The sequence below is a fragment of the Protopterus annectens genome, chromosome 5.part0 (genome assembly GCF_019279795.1).
Source record: "Protopterus annectens isolate FY-2018-M chromosome 5.part0, PAN1.0, whole genome shotgun sequence".
Classification (NCBI taxonomy): domain Eukaryota; kingdom Metazoa; phylum Chordata; order Ceratodontiformes; family Protopteridae; genus Protopterus; species Protopterus annectens.
Genome location: NC_056735.1, coordinates 1,717,476,904 through 1,717,501,157, shown reverse-complemented (window position 1 = coordinate 1,717,501,157; position 24,254 = coordinate 1,717,476,904). Strand labels below are relative to the sequence as shown.

The 24,254-nt window shown below is 38.9% G+C and overlaps 1 protein-coding gene across 1 annotated transcript in view; it reads left to right on the top strand.

Moving 5' to 3' along the window:
• The window catches only part of HGD (homogentisate 1,2-dioxygenase), a 622,110-nt gene that overhangs the window by 289,953 nt on the left and 307,903 nt on the right, over window positions 1-24,254 (top strand). The window contains exons 8-9 of the mRNA XM_044071510.1: window positions 7,243-7,322; window positions 16,956-17,055. Of these exons, the coding sequence (XP_043927445.1) occupies window positions 7,243-7,322; window positions 16,956-17,055 (180 nt within the window). The remainder of the gene's footprint in view (window positions 1-7,242; window positions 7,323-16,955; window positions 17,056-24,254) is intronic.

The window sequence follows — 24,254 nt, the reverse complement described above, 5'->3', positions numbered from 1 at the left end:
ATCAAAATTATCACCCTCTGTAAATTGTGGAAGAAATTTACTGACCGTTATTGCTTCTGGGGTTGAGTTACTCCCTTCACTGTTACCTCCATGACCCTGGTGAAGAGTCAGCCTTTCCTTTTCATGTTGCCTCTGCCTCTCATTTTCAATGGCTTCCAGACATCTTAGTCTCCTGCTGATTCTAATTCCATTCACTTCTCCTGCTGCAGTCTCTCTGTTGATTCTAGTTCCAAATGTTTGGCATCCCCATTCAAGTCTCTTTAACTCCAGACAGATTTTTAAGTCCTCTGAGGAAAAGTTGAACTGTCTATCTTCTGAGAGCTGTACATCCCCAAGGCCAGTCTGGTTGTTGGTCTGTGATGCAGCTGTGACTAAGGCTGCAATCATTTCCACTTTACTCATGTTGGCATGCACCAATCCTTTGGCTTGGCACATCTCAGCCAACTGGCTCCTTGTCAGCTTGCCATAATCCTCTGCTGACATCCTTGCCTGGTCTCCCTGACTAAGCTAACAAAAAATAAGTAAAATGATTGAGATATGAAACCCTAAATGTCTACCATGTGGCTGCTTGACAGTGCAAACACCTTCTTTAGTGACAGCTGTTTACAGGCTACAGGAGTTCAATATCCACGCCACTGAATCCCAATATGTGAAGTGGTGATCCCACCACTCCCAGCCAATTTATGTGTGATGTGGATATCTCACCACTGCTACCAATTAATATATTGATGACCTACCACTGTCAACTGGTAATCAAGGAGTCTCAATCCTCTTCACTGGCAACAGTGGGGGGAACATTCACTGAGAGGATAACAGCTACACACACAGTATTTCCATATGCAGCTGTCTGCATCAAGTGCAATTTCTCTTAAGAGCACACAGAGACCACAGTCAGTCTGGGGCTGGTTTCTCCCTCTTTCTCCAAATCCCCAGTAAGACTACCCACTGGCACAACTATAAAGTTGAGATCTCAGCTGAGTGACCAAGCCAAGACCTCTGCACCCTCTCTGTCCAACTAGTGTTTCATGTCCCTGCCCAAGTAGCTGACACACACACACTCTTTGAAGTTTGATTTACACACACACACACACACACACACACACACGCACACACGCACACACGCACACATGCACACACACACACACACACACACACACACACACACACACACACACACACACACACACACACACACACACACACACATACCTGGGAAAGACTGGCATATGTTTACTAGCTATGCTCCCTTCTGCCCAGACTATAAGATAGTTACCACTGCTGCCAGTCACTCTTTATCAGCTACTTGCAGAATGACATAATTTCTGGTCATCTGACTTTTAGTTCTCGGTACTTAATTTTAAATATTCTCACTATTAATTTCTCATTCTCTCCTATTACCTATTTCAATACTCTATACATTAAAGAAGCAGAATAAACAATTGGATTTCGTAACCCCAGTCTGCCTTCATCTTCACTCATATACATTGCACCTGTTTTTACTGGATTTAATCTTGAATCTCATATGAAAGAAAACACCAATTGCACAATTTCTTTTTCATATTTTTCTGGGATCATCGAAACATTTGACATGTCTGCTATTTTTTTTTAATGTTTCCCATTAATACAGAATTTACCAGATAAACTTTTTTTGAATGATAATCTGTACGTCCTCCACAGAAGACACATTTCTTTCATTTCTTTTATCAAACCCTCCCATTGCATCATTCTTCTCCAATGTTATTCCTAGCAAAGACAATTTATTGAAAAATGCACCCCTACCAATTTTCACCACTTCACCCAAACCCTTTCTTTTATCTTTATTCAGGGTCATTCCCATTTCCTTTACACTTCCATTCAGACATACCAGCACTTCCCTCTTCCATATTTTGTTCTTAATAACTACAACTATATCATTTGCATATTTCAAAAACTACTGGAATCAGCACCTCCTTTTATATCACGTATCTTGTATCTTTCATTTTATAAGGCACGTCACTAAGTATAGCATTCATCACCAGTGCAAACAATATTCCACATATTTGGACATCCTTGTCATATACCACAATTTATGCATATTTGCAAACACTTTCACTCTATTATTTTGATATGCTGACATACCCACTCTCCATAACACCCACAAAGTATCATGTTCTACTGCATCAAATGCCTTGCTAATATCACCTACCATAAGTTTCCCATCCTCCCTTTTCCTTACAATATCAGTCACAATTTCTCTAACAACCAGTAACATTCCTTCCCTTTTGTACCACATATCCTTTCATCCATAATATCCTTATCCTTCCTTCCATTCTTCTTTGGATTATTCTCATAAAAAATAAAATCTACGTTAATGTGATGGCTCTCAATGTTTATTTCATTCTTGTCATCCTTCTTGCATATAAATTTTAATATGCCACTACATAACTCTTCATAAACAAGCCTTCCCTTCAGCCATTCATTCATTACATTTACAATATACTCTCGTTTCCAATCCATTAATGTCTTGCACATTCTGTACCATATACCATTTAGGCCTATACTATATCAGCATTTACTTTTCTAAATACTTCATCTGCTTCACTAATAGGAATTTCTTTTTCAAATTCTACCTTAGCTTGTTCTGGATTTTTTTTTACTTTAAATTCTCTCTCTTATTTTCAGTCTTTTTACCCTTACACATATTTTCCATGTCCTGTACTACAATACTCATAATTTGCTCTTGTATTCTTTTTTAGTCTACTTTTACATTTTTCATTTCCCTCATTATATTAGTATCCGCCTTTATTATTTTTTATCCAGATATGCAGATATCTCCTTCCTTCTTCTTTGTAAACAGTATCTCTGCCTAAACAGTAATGCCTTATTTTTCCATGATTTATTTTATATATTTCTTTTTCCATGTCATAATACTCTCATATTACTCTCTAAATTCTCTAATAAATTTCTATACATTTCCCATAATTTACTTTCTCTTCATTTCTTACATCATACTGCCAATGGGGAAAAACACTGTTTATTTTTATTTTCAAATTCAATTTACCATTCAGACCAGTTTTCATAGTGCGCCTTCATGATTATATGATCCTTCCATAACTACAATACATCCCACACTCCAGTTTCAAGCCAATAATCACTCAGTTATTCTTTTTATTCCCTTTTATATTCTAATATACCCCCTTTCTTTCATCACCTCCATCCATATTGCTAAATTGTCTGAAAAACCCATCAAAACTGTATCACTATCTGCTACCCCAAGCCTTCTTATAATTAAAAAAAAATAATTTCATATCCAAGTACCCTTATTCTATAAGTACATTAACTTTTACTCCACACAGCTAATTTACCACATTTTATCACTTCCTTTATTTTTTTCATCTTTCCCTTTCTTTTTATATTTTCTTGTTAAATAATTATTAAAGTCCCTGCAATTATAATTTTTATGTTATCCGCCACATAATCTAACATTTCATGAAACAGATTCACTCTTTCCATGTTAGTTATATATGCATAATGTGGTTTAATTTTACAAACATATTCTCTATACTTCATATCCATAACAGTTAAGCTTCCCATCCTTTGTAATGTTCAGCTAGTATTTTTACTGTTTTTCACACAACACAGCCACTTCAGAACAACTTTTACATCCTAAGTTCCATATTGTATTTCCACCCCAGTTTTTTTTATGAGTCTAGTCTTTTTTCACTTGTCTGGAATCTTGCATTCTCTAACAGAATAACATCCACATCACATCATATTTAGCACTCCATTCCAGTATCCTTATCCTTCTTACAGTGTAAATAATACTATTCACATTTATCGAATGTACTCTAAAATTGTTGCTTTTCCTTCTTCTAATTTGAAGGGAAATATTTTTAAATTTTCATTTTCTTATTTTTACTCTTTCCCTGAAATGAATATCTTTTCATTTTGTATGTGGAAATAAACCTTGATCCTCAGAATCAGATTTTCACTGGCTAAAACTTAAAAAATTATTAATATCAATCCCTTCTCCTGACCTACCTTCCTGCATGCACTCTTTTTCTTAAATTTCCTCTCCGTAATTTTTCTTCCTCTACAGTTTCTTCTTCATCTACTGTAATTCACCCGGGTCTGTATTATCTTGTCAAAACAGCATAACAGCGAATGTCGTTTCAACGACAAATAAACAGTGAACTGGAAATACAGCGAAAGCTCAGGTCAGCGATTTTTTTTTTTACCCCACTAGTGTGATCTCGGAGTTGGTATATTTATTTAGGGGGGGTGTGGGGGCACACTAGGTAACAAATCGGTGACCTGGGTTTTCGCTGTTTTTGCAGTTCGCTGTTTATTTGTCATCAAAACGGCATTCGCTGTTAAGCCATTTCGACAAGATGATATAGACCCATTCAACCTCTCCCATAGCCTCTTGTTGTCCTTCCTCATGTATGTTTTCTTCCCCTTTCCCTTCTTCTTCATTATTTACTATTTACTTTTGACAATGCATCCAAAACTGCACACACCTTTTGGTTGTATGTCCTTTCTTCCTGCACTAGTTACATTGTACCTTGTCAAATCTTTAATTAAATGATAAAAGTACCCACAAAAGAAACACAATTTAAGCTGGCCAGCATATCTTAATGTCTCCCTACGATCAGCCGCAACAATAACACTTGGCAAGTGTTTCACCATGTTTTTTTTTTCACATTTCAGAACAGCTTCCACCCTCCACTTCATAAGTTTCTCTCATCTCTAACTTTATAACAATATTATCAACAGTTTCACTCAGATCCTGCACGCATTTTTTAACATTGTATTCTTCCAGTTCATTAGTTCTAAATTGCAAAGTAACATTTTTTAACATTTAAGTTGCTACCAGAAAACAAATAATTGTTCCACAGATAAACAGCCTTCTTTTTGTTACACTGTTCCAGAAATGTTAGCATCAGCCTATCAGTTACAAATGTTGTCACAAAAAGCCTCTGTCTTAATATGTATAAAATTTCTTGATCTTTAAAGCCCAGAGCAGTTACCAAATTGTCCTATACATAATATTTGTGTATTACAGTATAATGTTTTGTTTTTACTTTCACAGTTGGTCTTCTGTTTTTTAAAGGTTTACTTACAGTTTATTGCTGCTCTCCTTTTTGCCTGCTATCACTGCTGCATATGTTTTAGTTACTGCATTGTTTGCTGCCACAAAACCAAACACCTTCTCAGTTTGTTGCCGATTTCCTCTTTTACTTTCTGTCACTGCTGCATAAGTTTTAACTGCTGCATTTCTCTGCTGCCACATCACATGGTGCCTTTTCCACATTACTGTCCTCAACACTTCCCAAAAAATGATCTGCCATGTAACCCTGTGAAGCAGCAGAACTGTCACCTGGGTCATTCCGCTCATTTATTTTAAACAAAACATCACCTGCAAACCTTTATTTATTCCAATTCTGTTATCTGCACCACTTCAACAGTCTCGCTTACTTCCTTCTCCATTAAGAGAGATACATGCTGCTCATTTGTATCATCCATAACACAGGAATCTTTGTTTACTTTCATATCAAACATTTTTTTCCTAAATTTTCACTTTCCACCTCCAAACTCTTCATGGCATTTCTTTCCTCCTCCATGTTGCTGCTTCCCTTTGGCCTCTTCATTTCTGCTATAGGAGCCCTCCTACACCATCTAAAAGCTCTAAAGAGTAGAAAAAAATTACCAAATGCCTTGGCCAAATTTCCCCTACTGGTGTATATACTACCTTGAGTCTCTCCTGAAAGAGGCTACTAGCCTAGAGGGACTCACTCAGTCAACAAAGGATAATTAAAAAAAAAAAAAAAAAAAATATATATATATATATATATATATATATATGTGTGTGTGTGTGTGTGTGCGTGTGGGTCTACTTTGCAACAACGAAAGACCGGAAGAACGAAACCCAAAACACCGAGATGAAAACAACAAAATGCCAGAACACCGAAAAACACAAGTTTACAAAACACACATAACACACAAAAACACACACACAACTGCTCCACACTACTAAGCAAAACACCCTACACTAATCCCCCACACCCCCCCACTTTAATATTCTAACTCCGAGATCGCACAAACAGACACCCAAGGCAAACACACACCCACACAGTACAGTCCTTCACACACACACACACTTACACACAGTATTTCCCCCTCGCAAATACACTCACACACACACACACACACACACACACACACACACACACACACACACACACACACACACACACACACACACACTTACCTACAGCAGAACACAAAAAGTGCTAATTCAAACTCCCATAACATCAGGATTTTGAATTTTGCGCTTTTCGGTGTTCTGCGGTTTCGTTGTTTTCATCTTGGTGTTCCGGATTTCAATCTTCTGGTCTTTCATCCAACTCAAGTGTATATATATATATATATATATATATATATATATATATATATTTTTTTATTAGTATCGTGGTGTCCTGTTTTTACATATAAAACCTAAACTAAAATCATTCCCCAGGAAGTAATATTCCTTTTTACAGCTATATTATTATTATTGCTAAAATCTGTTGTTATTTAGTATTCATTATTTAGATAAAATCTGTGAGGCAGAAGTTTCTGTTCTCTCAATGAAATGGGAGCTGTTATGTTGTTAAATGATTTGTTCAGTTATACCACTGGCAAGTCAGTATTTTGGGAATTAAGTACATCTGCAGAATGTAGCCTGGCTATAACTTATTCTCTGCTTCTCCATTATATAAACTAGACAAATGCATTGCTCAATAGCTAGTACACTTCACAAACCCTGTAAACTAGAATTGTGTTGTTGTTGTTTGTCTTTTCGGCTTTTCCCGGTTAGGGTTCGCCACAGAGGAACTCCGGTCTGCTAATGATTTGCAGTAGATTTTTCTATGGTGCCGAGTTGCCAGCCCGATGCCCGCCCTTCAGCGAAGGCACGCCCATTCACTCATGTCTTTCGGAGGCCACTCGACCGCGGGGAGGACATGCTTAGTCAATAAAAACATAAAAGGGACCAGGAATTTGAAACATGTGATCCTCACCCTCCTCATTTGCATACTATGTGACTCAGAGTGACTTCTGTAATCTTACATTTCACCACTGACTGTTTGCAAATGGATTTTAGCTCACTCTGGCCTTCTTGGTCACTATTCCTTTATGTACCTGGTAAAGTTTTCTATTTATAGAGGTTTTCAGTATGATATGCTGTACAGGTGATCAAACTTTTTTTTCATTTCTTCACAGTGCCACAGCAAGGGAAATTACTAATTATCACTGAATTTGGCAAAATGCTAGTGGAGCCTAATGAAATATGTGTTATTCAGGTAAGAACATGACATTGTATTTTGTTTTAATTTCAGAGTCAGTAATTTTGTTGCAAAGCATACCTTTGGATAATTACTAATACAGTAATTGCACAATATATTGTATGTATGTAAATATATATATAGATATATAGATATATATTTATATATATATATATATATATATATATATATATATATATATATATATATTCTTCTTTATCTATGTATGTAAATGTATACGTATATTTAATTGTGTTTGTCATCTGGGCAGGTGGATTGGCCAAGTGATTTTTTCAGGTTCTCCATGGGGAAACACAGTAATGCAGCAGTATACTTACATTTAGGCATGCATACGTAGTCACTGAAAGCAAAAATGTTTCACTGTGACTATCAACATAGTTGCTTTTAATGGTTAACTGTTGTAATCTTCAAACCATCTATCTTTGTATGGTATCATTAGTTGCCACAACAAGAGGTATATCCTTGGGTCCTCTTTGGCCAATCACTTTTCTGTCCCATGTATAAAATAATTTTAGACATTTTGGATATTCAATTTGTATGAGGATATTATGGAACATTCTTCCTCAAGTTAATCTTGCCAAGTATTAGCTTTTATGGTACTAACACCATTAATGCTTTGTTTGTACATACTGAATTGTATCATTGCCTTTTCTCTTGATATGTTTATTGATCGTTTGTAGTATTTAGACCTGATATTTTTATGCTTGTATTAGCACTGAACATTTGATGGCTGTCATTTGTACTTTTATCAAATTTTCCTCTTTTTGGAGCTTTTCTAACTAAGATGCCACCAAAACTTAACTATATTCAGCTGGACATTGCAGGTTAGCAAATGTAAATCAATCAGTCAGTAATAAATAAATATGTAAAATAGTACAAACAAGACAAGCAATAAACACTATAGAGAGAAACATGTTTGGACAAGTACACTACCCTTAGATGGTAATACTATATTGCTTTTCCAACTCATACCCTATCAGTCAATGCTGGTAGTACTAGTTCCCTGCCAGTTGTCATAAGATCATTACTCTGAAATGGAGGAAAATGATCCAAGTCTGGCAAGTCATGTGTTCCATAATGACACTAGTATATAGTGCATTAGTCGACTAGGCCACTCAGCTCTAACTGATATGGAAAGGAAGTGTTATGTTAGTGCTACTGAGAAACAGCCGACTCTATCAAGAAATGTAATAAATTGTTGGATGCTCTTCCGTAGTCTAGATCTAGCAATGAAGAAGAAGACTTTGTTAGAACTTCTCAGCTTATGGGGCAAAATGGAAAGGCTGAGAAGTGAAAATGAGGAAGATCTATGACTTAGCAAAGCAGCCTCTGATAGGCTGCAACCAAAGTTAAGTAACTTCTATATGAGAGATACAGTAATGAGGAAGTACCATTTTGGGACTGGGAGACCCTTCAGCCTTAAGGTGTAGAGGTAGAAGTGTACCCCCACAGTTAGTAGGGGAGAAATCAATAAATCTTCAGATTGCAGAGCTGCAGGTTTAAAGTTTTGTTAGTAGTACAGACTGAAACATCAGCAGGAATCTATAGGTTCATAGGTTCATAGGTTCGTACTAGGCTATCTGCCCTAAGGCATTTATAAGCCTAGCCAGAGTGTATGTGGCTTACACCACCCCTTAGGATGAGAATACTATGCCCTTTTAGGGTTTAGTTTACTATGCCTCTGTCTAGTAGTGACACAGAGATGACCCCCGGGGTAAACCTACGATCTCCCATCCATTCGTCGAGATTTCTCTTGAATAGAGTCAGTGAGGGGCTCTGCCTAACATGGACTGGGATTCTGTTCCAGAGTGTAGGGAGCCTCTGGGTTATGAATCTGTCCCTCCAGCATGTCCTATTTATTTCTGTGTTGAGGTTTAAGTCACTTGTTCTCGTGGCTCTGATGGATTTGGATTTTCTGAGGTGGAGCATGTCCATTAATTCAGGATTGGACATGGCCTTGTACGTCAGGCACAGATCACCTCTGAGTAGGCGGTATGCGACTGAATAGAGCTGGAGTTTTTTCAGTCGGGCATATGACATATGTTTAAGACCCTTTATCCTCTTGGTGAGGAACTTTTGGGGTCTTTCCAACTGCTGCAGGTGTCGGGTGAGATACATCCCAAATGGGGCATTGTACTCAATCATTGGCCTGATAAGAGAAGAGTACAGGGGCACAATGACCTCTCTTGATCTAGATGTGAAACCCTTCATGATAAGGTGGGCAATATAGAAGGTCTTCCTAACCACTTTGGCAATGTGAGTGTCAAATGAGAGGTTACTGTCAACCTCGGTCCCTACGTCCCTGATTACCTCTTTCAGACTTAATGGATTACCGCCTATGTGGTAATTTGTCGGTACCTTGTTTTTCCCAAAGGGTATGACTATACATTTTTTGGCGTTCAGCTTAAGGCCATGGCTCTGGCACCAATTATCCATTTCTATGAGGCCTCTCTGAAGGATGTTTGTGTCCGCTGGAGTATCAATTATGGCACCCAGTTTGCAGTCATCTGCGAACTTTGTCAGCCACAATCCTCCTATGTTTGCCTGTACCTCGGAAAAATAAATGCCGAACAAGAGGGGTCCCAGGACTGAGCCCTGTGGGACACCGCTTGTGACTGGCTTAGAGTCTGACATAGCTCCAGCAACTCTGACCCTGTGGGTTCTGTCCTTGAGCCAGTTTGCAACCCATCTTGTGACATATGGGTTTACATTTAAGCTGGTGAGTTTGTCTATGATGCCCGAGTGGGGTATTGTGTCAAAGGCTTTTGCAAGGTCAAGGTAGGCTGTGTGAACTGCCTTACCCTCATCAATGGCCTTAGTGACTCTTTCAAAAAAGTCGACCAAGTTCAAAAGGCAGGATCTGCCCTTGACAAAGCCAAATTGGGTAGGATCCAATGTCTGTAGGTCCCCAATGTCTTTGTTTATGAGTTCCATAATGATCCTCTCCATAGCTTTGCAGACCAGGCTCGTCAAGCTTATGGGGCGGTAATTTCCAGGGTCCGTAGAAGCACCGCCTTTGTGAAGTGGGACCACTGTTGCCGTCGCCATTCTTTGGGTGCGTATCCTGTAGTAAGGCTAAGATTAAACAGCAGCCTTATGTGTGGGTTTAGTTCCTCTTGGAGTTCATGTAGCACACAGCCCGGGACACCATCCGGTCCCATTGATGCTGTGTTTTTAGCTTTAGAGAGGGCGGCTCTCACCTGGGCATCTGAGATGTTAGGGAGGCTACACTCTGCTGGGATAGTTATTTCTCCTTTTGGGGGGGGGAGGAGAAATTTGCACTGAACCTGTCTGCCAGAATGTTGGCAATGTCAGTGGGTTCAGTGTATTTTGTGTCATTTTGGACTAACTCTGAGCATATCTGGGAGTTTCCACCCAGGTTTCTAACATAGCTAAAGAAGGCCTTGTGATTGTCTTTTGTGTCTTTTGCGATTTTTCTCTCAAAGCTGGCCTTGGATGATTTTATGAGTGATCGTAGTTTTTTGCTAGTACTGATCAGAGACGCCTTCCCTTTTAGGGATTTTGCTCTGTCATGTAGTAGCTTCCTCCTCCTGTTGTAAAGTTTGTTTATGGCTGGAGTCCACCAGACTGGATGCCTGCCTTTGGGGGAATGGGTCTTGGTTTTATTTGGGATTGCATGATCCATGCATTCTTGAAGGTGCCCATAGAAGGCATTTGCAAAGGATTCAGCAGTGTGGGTTGTGGTTTCCACTGGCCCAGGGGCCTTGAAGGATACCACTTCAGTCTTAAGAAGTGTGAAGTTTGCTTTTGAGAAGTTCTTCACTGTGGTCTTTTGTGCAGGGGGGGGGGGCGGGATGTGGATTTCCAGTGAGATTAATTTATGGTCTGATCTTACCAAAGAGGGATATACTTCCGGTGTGGAGCATTTTGTCCCCATGTTTGTGATGATCAGGTCTAGTATATTGTCTCCTCTTGTGGGAATGGTGACTAGTTGTTCCATTGCATTTGAGTTTATGAATTCTAGGAACCTTTGGGCTAGGGTGTTGGGGCTTGAGTAATGTTCCCAGTCTATGTTTGGGTAGTTGAAGTCTCCCAAAATGATGGTATTTGGAGAGACATTCATACTCTCCAGTGTCTTCAGGAAGGCTGTGTGGGGTTCCTGAGTTTGAGAGGGTGGTCTGTAGCATGCTACAAACTGTAAGGCAGTTTTGCCTATGGTTAGTTGCACCTGGATAGTCTCTGATGCTTCGTGCATTGCCACTAACCTGGAGGTGTGGGTATCTTTGATGAAAATGGATACTCCCCTCCTTTTGTGGTTCGGTCCAAGTTTTGGGGCCGGAAAGCATGATATGAGGTAAAACCTGATAGTGCTGGGGTGCTCTCAGGAGCCTTGAACCAGGTTTCAGTCACCGCACAGACATCAATGTTCTCCATACTGAGGAGGGCTTCGAGGGCGTGCATCTTGAGGTTTAGACTTCTGGCATTGAGCAGCATTACCCTTAGTTTTTTTCCACTTGTGTTTTCTAGGGAGGTAGGTTTGTCATTTGAGCCTTGCCTAAAAAAGGCACTATGTGGATGGCAAGAGCCTTGACCAATATCCGGAAGCCCAGGGGTGACAGGTGCAAGCCATCCCTTGCGAAGCAGCGTGGCTTGTCAAGCATGTCATCCCAAGCAGACAGACATTGGATTCCCTTAGAATGACACCAGTAATTAAGCCAATTGTTAAAACTGATCATTTTGTCTTTGTACTGTGGCATCATTCTTGGTGAGGGTAAGATGCTGCTCAGGGTCAGGGTCATACCGGCCTGGGCTACATAATCAGAGAGCTCCTCTATGTCTCTTTTCATGTAGTCCAGGGAGGTATGTCTCAGGTCGTTCACACCGGCATGTACAATGACTGAGTCATATTTGTACTTGCTGTGGAGTGACCTGAGTGCTTGTGTTATGTGGTGGATTCTAGCTCCCGACAGGCAGCTTACTGTGACCATTTCCTTGTTCAGTCTGGTGAGCGGTACATCAGTGTGTCTGACTATGGAGTCACCTATTACAAGTGTGTCTGGCATGTTGTTTGGCCTTAAGGGCTGTGACTGTTTAGCACACTGACTTTGTGAACTATGTGTTGCATGTGCTATGTCTTGAGGTGGTGGTTGCTTGGGTGTCTGCTTTGGAGGCCTCTGTTGTTTTGGTAGATTTTTAATCAGCGCCTCCAAGTATGTTTTTGTGTGTTTATGTGTTTGGTTTGCTGTTGTGATAGTTCTATGTGAGACTGGGTTTGTGGTGTGCGTGGTTACCTTCTCCTCCTGACTGGTCTTGCCAGTACTGAATTGATAGAGCTCAGCCTCCAGTTTGGCTATATAGTTGCATCTCTCGCATATATTTGTATTTGTTGGGAGGAGGAGAGGGTTGTCTGTGTACATGAGGCAATTGTAACATTGCCTCAAGATTCCCAGATTCACCAGTTGAACAGGAGAGGACGCCAGCAACTGACCCTTCGACATGCTAGAAATAGTGAAAAAGATTGCTGTGTAACTGAGTCAGAAAGGACCTATAGGGAGATGTGTACTCAACAGAATTTAGGTGAATGAAGTACTTTCTTTTGTTTAAGAGTGCTTTACCTGTATAAAAATGCTTTAGGAGCAAGTGCTGAGCTTTTCAGATAGAGTATAGGCTGTTTAGATTGCAAGTAGAACAGTTCTAAGGGAAAAATTGAACAGCAGACTTGGCGGAGCCAGAAAAAGTTTAACCTTGTTTAACCAAGTTTAACCTTGTTTAACCGGCGCTGCGCTATGCGCACGACCGCGCAAAGCCGTGCAAAGGCGGATTTTAAGCAGTGAACTACAAAAGAGCTAGGAATGGTCCCAAACAACCAATTACTACAGCTTCTTGTGCTGAGGTCACTTCCCCCAAGGACAGGTAGGCTGCTCAAGGCTCCCCACTCCCACTGGTGAGCAAAGAAACTTCCTTCTATCCAAGTAAGGTAATGGACAACACAGGAACTACACCACAGCCCAGAATACAGCAATGCCTGTATACTGGTCTAAACTAGTTGAGAAGGGCGGGAAAACAAGGATTATTGATACAGAGCCAATATTTGCACTCCATTGTCAAATTTTTTTCTGGCATCACTAGTGCACATTTGGTGGATATTTTATGGAGCTTTTAGTGAGCCATTTACTTTTCTCTTGAAGGACTTTGTAAGTGTATCTTACAATGGAGGTGGGAAGGAAGCCAGCAGAATGCCAGATTTTCAAGCTAGTTCAATATATATGCTGTAGTATTTATATCTGCTGTAGTAATGACTGGAAAAAGTAGGAAAATACAAGATTTTAGTGATGTTGTTGTAACTGCCAAAATAACAGGGAAAAAGGCATACTATAAAGAATGAATGAAGATCCTGATGAAAACTTCTGAGTGCAACTAAATATTGCATCTAGCTTCCATCCAACTGTTTCTGCTGTATCCTTGTTCAATCTTTTCTTTGCTCTGTCTCTAAGCAATTCAAACTCTACTGACAGCTTACCCTGTACCATCCCTCAGGCAATATATTTAAAACTGTACTGCGTTTTCTACAGTGTTGTATTTTCTAATCTCTTTTTGCTGAAATGTTGCTATTTTATTCTTCTTTCCTTTTGCTATTATTCCGCTTTTCAAACAAAACATGCCAGGCAGACAGATATGTGTCTCATAGATTACCCCTTCTTTGGAAGTGTCTTCTTGTTCACATTAAACAGACTCCTTCCCTGGCCCTCTTCAAATGCAGTTTGGATCAATGGATGGGGAATCACAAATTCACACCTGGGGTTGCTCCTATGTCCATTATGGACAGGGGCAATCTGTTAACATACTTAAGGCATAGACACAGACCCATGCTATCCTCTTGCTCCTATGGGCTGTACATTGGGCAAAATCTGATTATATTGGCTAGACTTGTAAGGGCTCTTAAGCCATTAGCCTAGTAATTTCCTGAACCTATGAACCTATTTTGCGATAAGCATGTGATATGCATTAACTTTTCCCTAATCAGACTACTTTACGGGTTTAGGTTTGGAGATGTTTTCTTTGTCAAAGTTGTATTATACTCAAATCATGATCTTTACAATGCCTATGTAACTCAAACTTTCATTGTATTAGTCCCAGTCTGGTATGATAATAAATGCAAGGAATGTAAAAAGATTTATGATGGAATTTTGTATGTTTTTCTGATTCTGTAAATTTGTTTCATTTTTGTGGGTCTATTCAAAATATAAATTAAAGAAATTTGGAATAATAACTCAGAATTTAAATTTGTGTTAATTTATATTAGGACCATTTCAGATATTGTTATTAATTTCAGGTACATAGGTAAGTAATATGCCTTGCGGGCCATTTTAAGCCTAGCCAGTTTTCTTATTGGTGTTTGAATTAACCTATCCTGATTGGTCTTAAACTGGTCTTTCTCATCCCATGGTCAATAAATATATACTGTATCTAGTGAGACAAGCTGGAATCATACCATAGATAATTTGAAGGAATGCATACGAGATAAAACATTTGGGAGCTGCATCCGACCATTACTAAGCAGTACAGATGGCAGACCTAGGGTAAATTTAATAATACCCTTTCATAGATCCCCGTTACACCTCATTGTGGACAGTAGTTTATACAAATAGTTTTAATATTGTCGGCCTCAGTCAAATACTATGTAGCAATCATTTGAGCAGATGTTCAGGTAATACAAAAAAATATAATGCATTGAAAGTGAATATTCATTTTAAGAGACAGTTTGATAAGTGACAAGAGAGTTGGTTGATTATTTTTAGAAATGTTTGCCAAATGATTGTCATGCATACTGTGTGAATGCACAAGTTATGTCCACACAAACCACTTTTATAAGGAATTAACACTTTTGTCTACAAGTGGAATTTTTAACCAGATTATTTAATGAAATCTTGGAAAGTGAGAGGAGGGGTGGAGAAAAAGTGTTTTGGTACCGATTTTTAAGAATAAGGGTGATGTGCAGAGCTGTAGTAACTACAGAGGGATAAAATTGATCAGTCACCGCATGAAATTATGGGAAAGAGTAGTAGAAGCTAGGTTAAGAAGGGAGGTGATGATTAGTGATCAGCATTATGGTTTCATGCCAGGAAAGAGCATTACAGATGCAATGTTTGCTCTGAGAGTGTTGATGGAGAAGTACAGAGAAGGCCCGAAGGAGTTGCATTGTGTCTTTTTGGACTTAGAGAAAGCATATGACAGGGTGCCTAGAGAGGAGTTGTGGTATTGTATGAGGAAGTTGGGAGTGTCAGAGAAGTATGTAAGAGTGGTACAGGATATGTACAAGGGTAGTGTGACAGCGGTGAGATCTGCAGTGGGAGTGACAGATGCGTTTAAGGTGGAGGTGGGATTACATAAAGGATCAGCTCTGAGCTCTTTCTTATTTGCAGTGGTGATGGACAGGGTGACGGACGAGATCAGACAGGAGTCCCCGTGGACTATGATGTTTGCAGATGACATTGTGAAATGTAGTGAGAGTAGGGAACAGGTAGAGGAGACCTTGGAGAGGTGGAGATATGCTCTAGAGAGGAGCGTAATGAAGGTCAGCAGGACTAAGACAGAATATATGTGTGTGAATGAGAGGGAGGATAGAGGAATGGTGAGGATGCAGGGAGTAGAGTTGGCAAAGGTGGATGAGTTTAAATATTTGGGATCAACAGTTCAGAGTAATGGTGAGTATGGAAGAGAGATGAAGAAGAGAGTATAGGCTTGGCATGGTGGAGTGGGTGAAGAAGAGTGTCAGGAGTGATTTGTGACAGAAGAGTACCAGTAATAGTGAAAGGGAAGGTCTACAAGAGGGTAGTGAGACCAGCTATGTTATATGGTTAGGAGACTGTTGCACTGACAAAAAGACAGGAGTCTGAGCTGGATGTGGCAGAGTTAAAGATGTTAAGATTTGCACTGGGTGTGATGAGGGTAGACAGGATTAGGAATAAGTATATTAGAGGGTCAGCCTGGGTTGGATGGTTTGGAGACAAATTCAGAGAAGTGAGATTGCGTTGGTTTGAACATGTGCTGAGGAGGGATGCTGGGTATATTGGGAAAAGGATGCTAAGGATGAAGCTGCCAGGTAAGAGGAAAAGAGGAAGGCCTAAGATAAGGTCTATGAATGTGGTGAGAGAGGACATGCATGTGGTTCATGTGACAGAGCAAGATGCAGAGAACAGGAAGAAATGGAAATAGATGATCTGCTGTGTAGACCCCTAATGGGAACAGCCAAAAGAAAAAGAAGTCTACAAGTCAGACTTCATCTGAATAAGCTCTGTCATTCATGCAACCAATTTAAACCTTTTATGGTGTCATCATGTATTGGTCAACAACCAATTAAAAATTGTAATTAAACATACTCATGACACAAATAGATCATCAAGTGAATTGAAATAAAACAATAAATATATGCAATAAACCTATTTGCTTTGGTTTAACTTAATATGTAAATGGATTTTTGAACACCAGTTATTGTAAATAATGAAAATGAAATATTAAAGTGTAATAAAAGTAAACATTCATAACTTTAACAGTAATGAAAAGAACATGTACGCAAAATAATATAATGGATTAAGACTCAGAAAATTGAAAAGTAAAAGAAAAATGGCATAAAAAGAAGTACTGAAAAATATATTTTTAATTTTACAGCAAGGGATGCATTTCAGTGTGGAGGTATTTGGAGAGACACGGGGATATGTCTTAGAAGTGTTTGGTGCACATTTTGAATTGCCTGATTTGGGTCCTATAGGTAAGGAACATTTTAAAACTTATATTTTGTAAATTACAACATCTGAAACAGAAAGACAAAGTGTTTATTATGACAGGCAGATGCATAGGTTGACATAGTTATTTTCAGATTCTACACAATTTTGAAGAGATGTTAACTTTCAGCAATCAAGTTTGTTACTGAATTTGTAAGATGAACCTGATAATTCTATGTACGTAAATGTAATATTTCAGAAGTCAGTACATAATAACTGAGAGATTTAATTTAGACTATATAAGGAGACTATGAAATTGGGATTTCATTTTTGTACTGAAGTAACATCCCAAATATATCAAATGCCAACACATGTATCATTCAATGATGGTTTTGACTCACCTGTTGCCCTGTTTAAGTAACATAACTTCATGAACTACTGAGTCCAGCCTGGTTTATGGACTACAAAGTTCTCAATGCTTTCTAATATTTTGTTTTTGTCTAGTGCAAATACAGGTTTAGCAAGTCAGCACTTATTAGCACATACAAAGATGTCAAGCACTGGGTTCAACCTGTCAGGAAACCACATCTGTCAAGTTGTTAAGATATTTGTTCTTTCTTAAGCTTTGATGATCTCTGGATGTCCCCTTGATAAAAAAGGCAAGGCATCTGCCTATATTGCTAATGTCCAGGGGAATACAAGCTGCTTGCTTACTCGCTGTCTCATTCATGATTTGCAGCTGACTCCTAGAGTGACCACAAGGGCATCCAACACTATCTGCAAAGTTCTCAAGGTAAGAGGGGGTGTAAATAATTTGCCAGGTCTTTCTTCTATATCTCACACATGTACACTCACATCTATGGACAGTTTAGAGTCCCCTGTACACTTAAGTCATGTCTTAAGAATGTGGAAAAAGAGCATAGCACCTTGTGAAAACCCATATAAACACATGGAGGACATTCAGAGTCCACACGGAGGGCACACCCAGCCAAAAAACAGACCAGAGAACCTCTTGTCTTGAAGTTTAGGCAACAGAAATTCCACTCTAGACAAAGACTAAGCAGCAGGCTATTTTCACTCAAGTACATTTATTGATTTATGTGCATGCTGACCATGGTAGGACACTGATCCCACCTGACTATTTTCAGTCTCAGCCTGGAGTTTACAATTAGGAGTCCATAGCGTATGCAAAATATTATAGTTATAAATAGTCACCAAGAAAGCTGTGTGCTTAAATGAACAGGTACAAAGGACAAATATTTTAAATGGCTAAAATAAAATGTTGCAGCCTATACATAAAGTTTATATAGCTATAATACAGGGACTGCCATAAAGTCATATCTAGTATTGTTAGATGGAGTGAAAAAGCACTGTGTACACTGAATGACATAAAGTAATATTGGATGACATAATATAACAGGGTAGTAGTTGCTAGATGTTACTGCTATTACAGTGAAGTATATTATATAGCTGAGGAAGGGATGCATTGTTGGTACTTTTGAGAAGATGGGAAAGGAATGGTAAGACGCTCTAGCCTACCCCATATCACTCTTGATTAACAGATCTCTGTCAGAAAGTTATGTTCCTACACTATGGAAAGTCTTACACATAATTCCCCTACACAAAGGAGGCCCCTCCACAGATCTAACCAATTACCGCCCCATAGCTATTTTCTCACCACTCTCCAAAATACTAGAGAGATGCATTCATTCTCAAGTCTCAGATCACCTCCTTGCTAACAACCTCCTCTCCAACACACAACACGGTTTCCGACCTAACCATAGCACCACGACTGCCTTACTCTCTTTCTCTAACACTATCCTACAAAATAAAAATGCAGGCTATCTCTCCTCAGCTACCTTCCTAGACCTCTCTAAAGCTTTCGACATGGTCCCACACAAACAACTCATCTCTCTTCTCAATAACCTATCCTTCTCTCAGCCAGTCATCAACTGGTTTCAAAGTTACCTATTTGACCGCCAACAAACAGTTGTTTGGCAGGACAACCTATCCTCTCAACTACCAGACTCCATATGAGTTCTCCAAGGGTCCATCCTGGCACCCCTACTCTTTTCTATTTTCACCAATAATCTAGCCTCAGCCACAACACATGGCACACTCAAACAATACGCAGATGACTCAACCATCATCTGCACAGCCCATTCCCTACCAGAACTGCAAAAAGTCACACAGGAAGCATTTTCTTCTATTCAAACTTGGTTATCCGATGCCCAACTAATACTCAACCCAAACAAAACAAAATTACTAATCTTCCAACCCACCAAACTTACCCTAGACAGCTCTCACTTTAACATCACAGCAAAAGACAACACCAGCATCCATCCTACAGAACACACCAAATTACTAGGAGTAGATATAGACAATAAAATGAAATTTGACATTCACATTTCCATGACCATTTAAAAAGTGCATAAAAAACTAGGAGCATTATATAGAAATCAGCAACTACTTACCAAAGCAGCTAAAAGTTCGGTAGCAAATTCTCATCTTATCTCTACCCTACTCTACATCTCTCCAATATTTACTAACCTTAGACAATGCAATCTAAATAAGCTCGAAACCTGCTACAACAAAATCGCCGAATTCGCCACAGGGGCTTCCTACCATACTCACAACTGTCTCTCACTAGCAGAACTGGGCTGGCTAGAGCTCCCCCATCTCCTTCAATGGTACCAACTCACATTCGCCCACAAACTAATAAACCAACCACTAAAAGTCCCATCCAGAATCTACTCCAACCCTACATAACCATGAGACCAGTAAGATCCAGCCACAAAAACCTCCTACAGGTCACAAGAGCCATTAACTCTGCTGGAGAAGCATTATTCTCCTGCACTATAGCCAAACTCTGGAACTCCCTCCCATCCTCAATTACCTCTGTAACTTCTTGCACCCACTTTAAATCCTTGCTAAAATCACACTTCAAAACTTGCCAGATATGCCCGTGCAACCCCCACTCTAATACCATCCACTCCCCCCACCCACTACCTCTCTCAGACCCCTATCAACAACCTACTCTTAGCAAGCTTGGCTACTCATGTTTCCAGCTACCTACCATGTAATACTAACTTCTTGTAGCAACAACTGCTAATGGCTATTATGTACCTCAAAAATAGATTGTATCAATTGTTCACTGATGAATCTCAACTACATTTGTAACCATGTTTAGTATATGTCACCATATTTTAAAATTGTACTATGTGCTACAGCTGTTTTACATCTGTTTTCTTCTTGTCTTGCGTCTTTAACTGGACTAATGTCTATATTTAAATGCTATGTTTTTTAACTGTATAATGCAAATAATACTTAATGTGGAGCTTTTCTCCCCGGATCTCCGCTGAAAATGGACCTGTGTCCAGTCGGACTCTCCCGGTCAACAAATGTAAATAAATAAATAAATAAATAAAGAAGAAGGGAATACTCAATAGCATGATGAGTTAGTAGGTGGTTCAGAAAAGAGAACAGGTAGAGTGGTAGTTGGATGGTAGTTAAAGATCTAAATATATTTTACTGTATAGAGACATAGTGAATCGACTAATACATGATGTAAGGAGTTCTGACGTCTAATTGACAGAGCTATTTTAGAAGCATTTGCACTGGACCTGCTCAAAGAAATAGTGTTTTAGCACCATACAGAACTTTCTGAATGATGGTATGGTTTTTATTTGTTGTTTAAAGAGCAAGTACAGAGAATGGGTGATTGGTGCACTTGAGATTAGCAAGCGAGATTTGTAGTTGAGGAGTACATATGAAGAGGAATCTTAGTTTATATGGTGGAAGGGATAGTTCTGGTAAACTCTGAGTGAACAAAGAAACTGTTCTTAAATATTAGTCTTGAATAATAGAGTTCCTAGCAGGATGGTAGTCTTTTGAGGTATGGGTGGTCAGCTGGCTTTTGTTAAAGCAGTGATAATCTCTTTTGAGTGACAGGGATATGAATCTGTATGTTACTGAATGTACATTTTATTATATTTGGATTCTTACGTAAGGCCCTGGCAATGATGGGAAGTCTACATTCTAGATGGAGAAGATGAGTGCCTTTACTTATTGCTGTTCTGGCTGTAAGGAAAGGAAAGTGGATCATCTTCTTGGGCCAGAAGAGGAGCTTGTTAACTTTTGATTTTGTAACCTGAATATCATCTTGGAAGTCGGGTGAGGGATCTTACCGTATTCCCAGATAGCTACAGTGTAGGCTGTTTTTAAGTTGTCATTTTGGTTATGAGTATTGGTCAGATTATCTAAGTACTTATATAGGTTTTGTGGTGTGTCAAACAATATAGCTTTATTTTGTGTGACTGGGACGTAGGCGGTGCTTACCTAGATAGATAATGAAAATGTAAAAGCCCTTATCTAACTGGTCCTTTATAGCAGAAGGGAGGGGCTTGATCTAAAAATAACCATGTCATCCACATAAAGAATGATAGGAAGTGGGCACATATCTGTTGAGAGTTTGTTGATAAATAGGAATAAAAGTATGGGAGGATAAAAAGGAGCCATATGGGACCTAGTTTGGTGATGGGGCAGCTGGTAAGGAAGTGGGGATCCAGTTTGGATATTGAAGTAGAAGACAGGAAGTCTTTGAACCACATGAGAGCATCAGGGCTGATTTCATCTGCAATTAGAATATTAAGTAGGAGTGGGCGATCAACTCTTTGTTAGTTCAACAAAGATTGCTCCCATTGGACGACCTTTGCCCTGTTAGCAGTATGCCATCAGTATGTGTATAATAGGCAGTTATGGTGCTTCATACAGTCCACAAAACACATTATTGGTGAGATAGTATTCCAGATACTATTATGTCTAATTTTTTACCTATCTTTCTCCTTCTCTTTTATTAGTAAGTGCATTTTCCAATCCACAGTTCCTGTCTCATTCTTAACTAAGATATTGTATATATGCATTTCCCCTATGAACTTGCTCTTCTTCCACACATATTACTACTACTGTTGTTTAAAGGTGTCTGTGGAGTGTATCTTATCATTTAGCATCCTTTGATTGTGAACTGTAAATGTTTCTACGGTCTCAATATTTTACTCAATATTCCCTAATTTCTCGAATGCCTAAATTAATATTGTTAACGAATGCATGTCATTGCTCTCCTTATTCAGCATGTTGTCTGTTTTAATCATGGTAATTTCGAGTTACTTAAATATGGAACATTGCAATTCAAGGACTGATTCAAAATAACTATGACAGAGTAGAATTTGGAAGAAAGTAGTTAGTTCCATTGCAAGCCACAGGTATTTTTGAATATTTGCCATTTGTTATTATAGAGAGTTTGTGGTCTTATCTATATGAATGGGAGAGTAATGGGAGGTATGATTGGGTGGTGTCTGTGACACTTTTCACAAATATCAGTACTTGAAATTTTGATGGATCGTGTTACTGTTGATGTTGTGAATTATTTAATGGAGTCTATAAGGTCTTAGGTTGGTAGTAAAGGGTAAAGAGGGTAAATGAGAGACTTGTGTTTCTGTACAGCAAAGATAAAGAGAGGCAGGTAAATGATAACTGTATTTTGCATTGAGGTGTATAAGTTTTCGGTGTAGTATAGATGCTGGGAAAACAGGAGATAGTAGCTGTGCAGAGTAGGATGTGATAATGTGTTTGAATGAAGACATCAGGTAATATGGTGGTGGTGATCTGTGGTGCTTTGTAGAATTAAAGGTTGTGTCTTTAAGAGGGTTGTTGCATGTGCGTATATGTGAAAGGAGGCATGCAGGAATAAAGATAAGATATCTGGAGGTATCTGAGTAATGAGGGTGGAAGGAGAGTGAAACAAGTTACAGACGTTTACAACAGTGAGAGTCAATCGGTCAGCACATGCATAATGCATGTGCCTTCATGGCACTCGCAGCCAGCTGTCAGTCAAGTATATGTGCCTGCCCCCATGTGCTGGGCAGGAGGCAGAAAAGGAGGCAAAAACAGTCAAGTCATCCAGATGAACAAAGAATGTGTGCACTAATGCTTGTGCCAGTACAAACACACATAGAAAAATGTGTTGACCTTTCACAGTACTATCACTCGATGCCTATGTTCCCATATGTAGTCATAGTAAAAATTAACAAAGGTTGATACCTCCCTACTTGTAATGCTTGAATCTCATCAAGATGGAAATGAATGTACCAGATGGGTAGTTTCCAGCAGATGAACTCAGTGGGAAAACTATTGACATAAAACAGTCACACTGTAGGAAACGTACAGCTACTACACTTTGCCATAATATACTCCTGACCTGACTACTGCCAGCATAGTATTAACACATTTCAAATGATGATGATAAACTGTGAGGTTCATAGCAAACTATAGACCAACATGACTACTTTATCCCCACCCAAAATGAGCAATCAACAAAGATGTAATTGACTCTTTCTAAATTGTAACAACATTTGATAATTTATCTGTATTATTGCTGCTTCATGTTATTCTGGGTCTACTGTCACACAACAAGTGCTACCATTCCCCAGTTTCACAGCCTTTAATGTCCAGCACTGTGACATAGGGTGCTTATAGCCCTCAAAAGCACATATGGGTGTTTTCCTGGATGATACAAAGATTTTTCGAAAATGCACCTTTATTGCATCCAACTTTTAAATATAAATCTTGATAGTATACAGTCACCAACACGAACAAAATAAATACGAGTACAATTAAAAACCTAATTGATATATTCAGCCATTAATGTTGTTGACCTAGGTCTTTCCTCCACCTGGGTACTCATATTTTCAGTCTTTCTCCTCTCTACTTATTAAGCCTTTTATAACTGGACTGTCATCTGTGCCTCTAATAATAAAAACTCAGTACTTTCCTACTGCTCTATCAAAAATAAGAGCTTGCTTTACAAACCTTCTGATTCCTATCTACAAAAAAGACAAATCACACATCTGTTTTACCTATTCCAGAGTGCCCTAACACCAACCCACAGCTGTTCCCAGTAAACCACACTCCCTTTAAGGTGGTAAACCTACTTCTTTCAAGACACCCAAATTACCCCCTTCTACATTAATAAATTATACAACACTATAGCTTGTTTCATAACATAAGATTCATCCATTTGTCATGCATAATACATCCAAACAGTGTAGCTGCCAAGCTGGCTCACATTCTTGTAGTTAACTTTATTTTTTTTTTAGTTTAGAATAATTGTGTCATATAGATAATAAATAAATAAACACATAAATAAATAAATACATTAACTTTAATTGTACAGATAACCCCATTACCT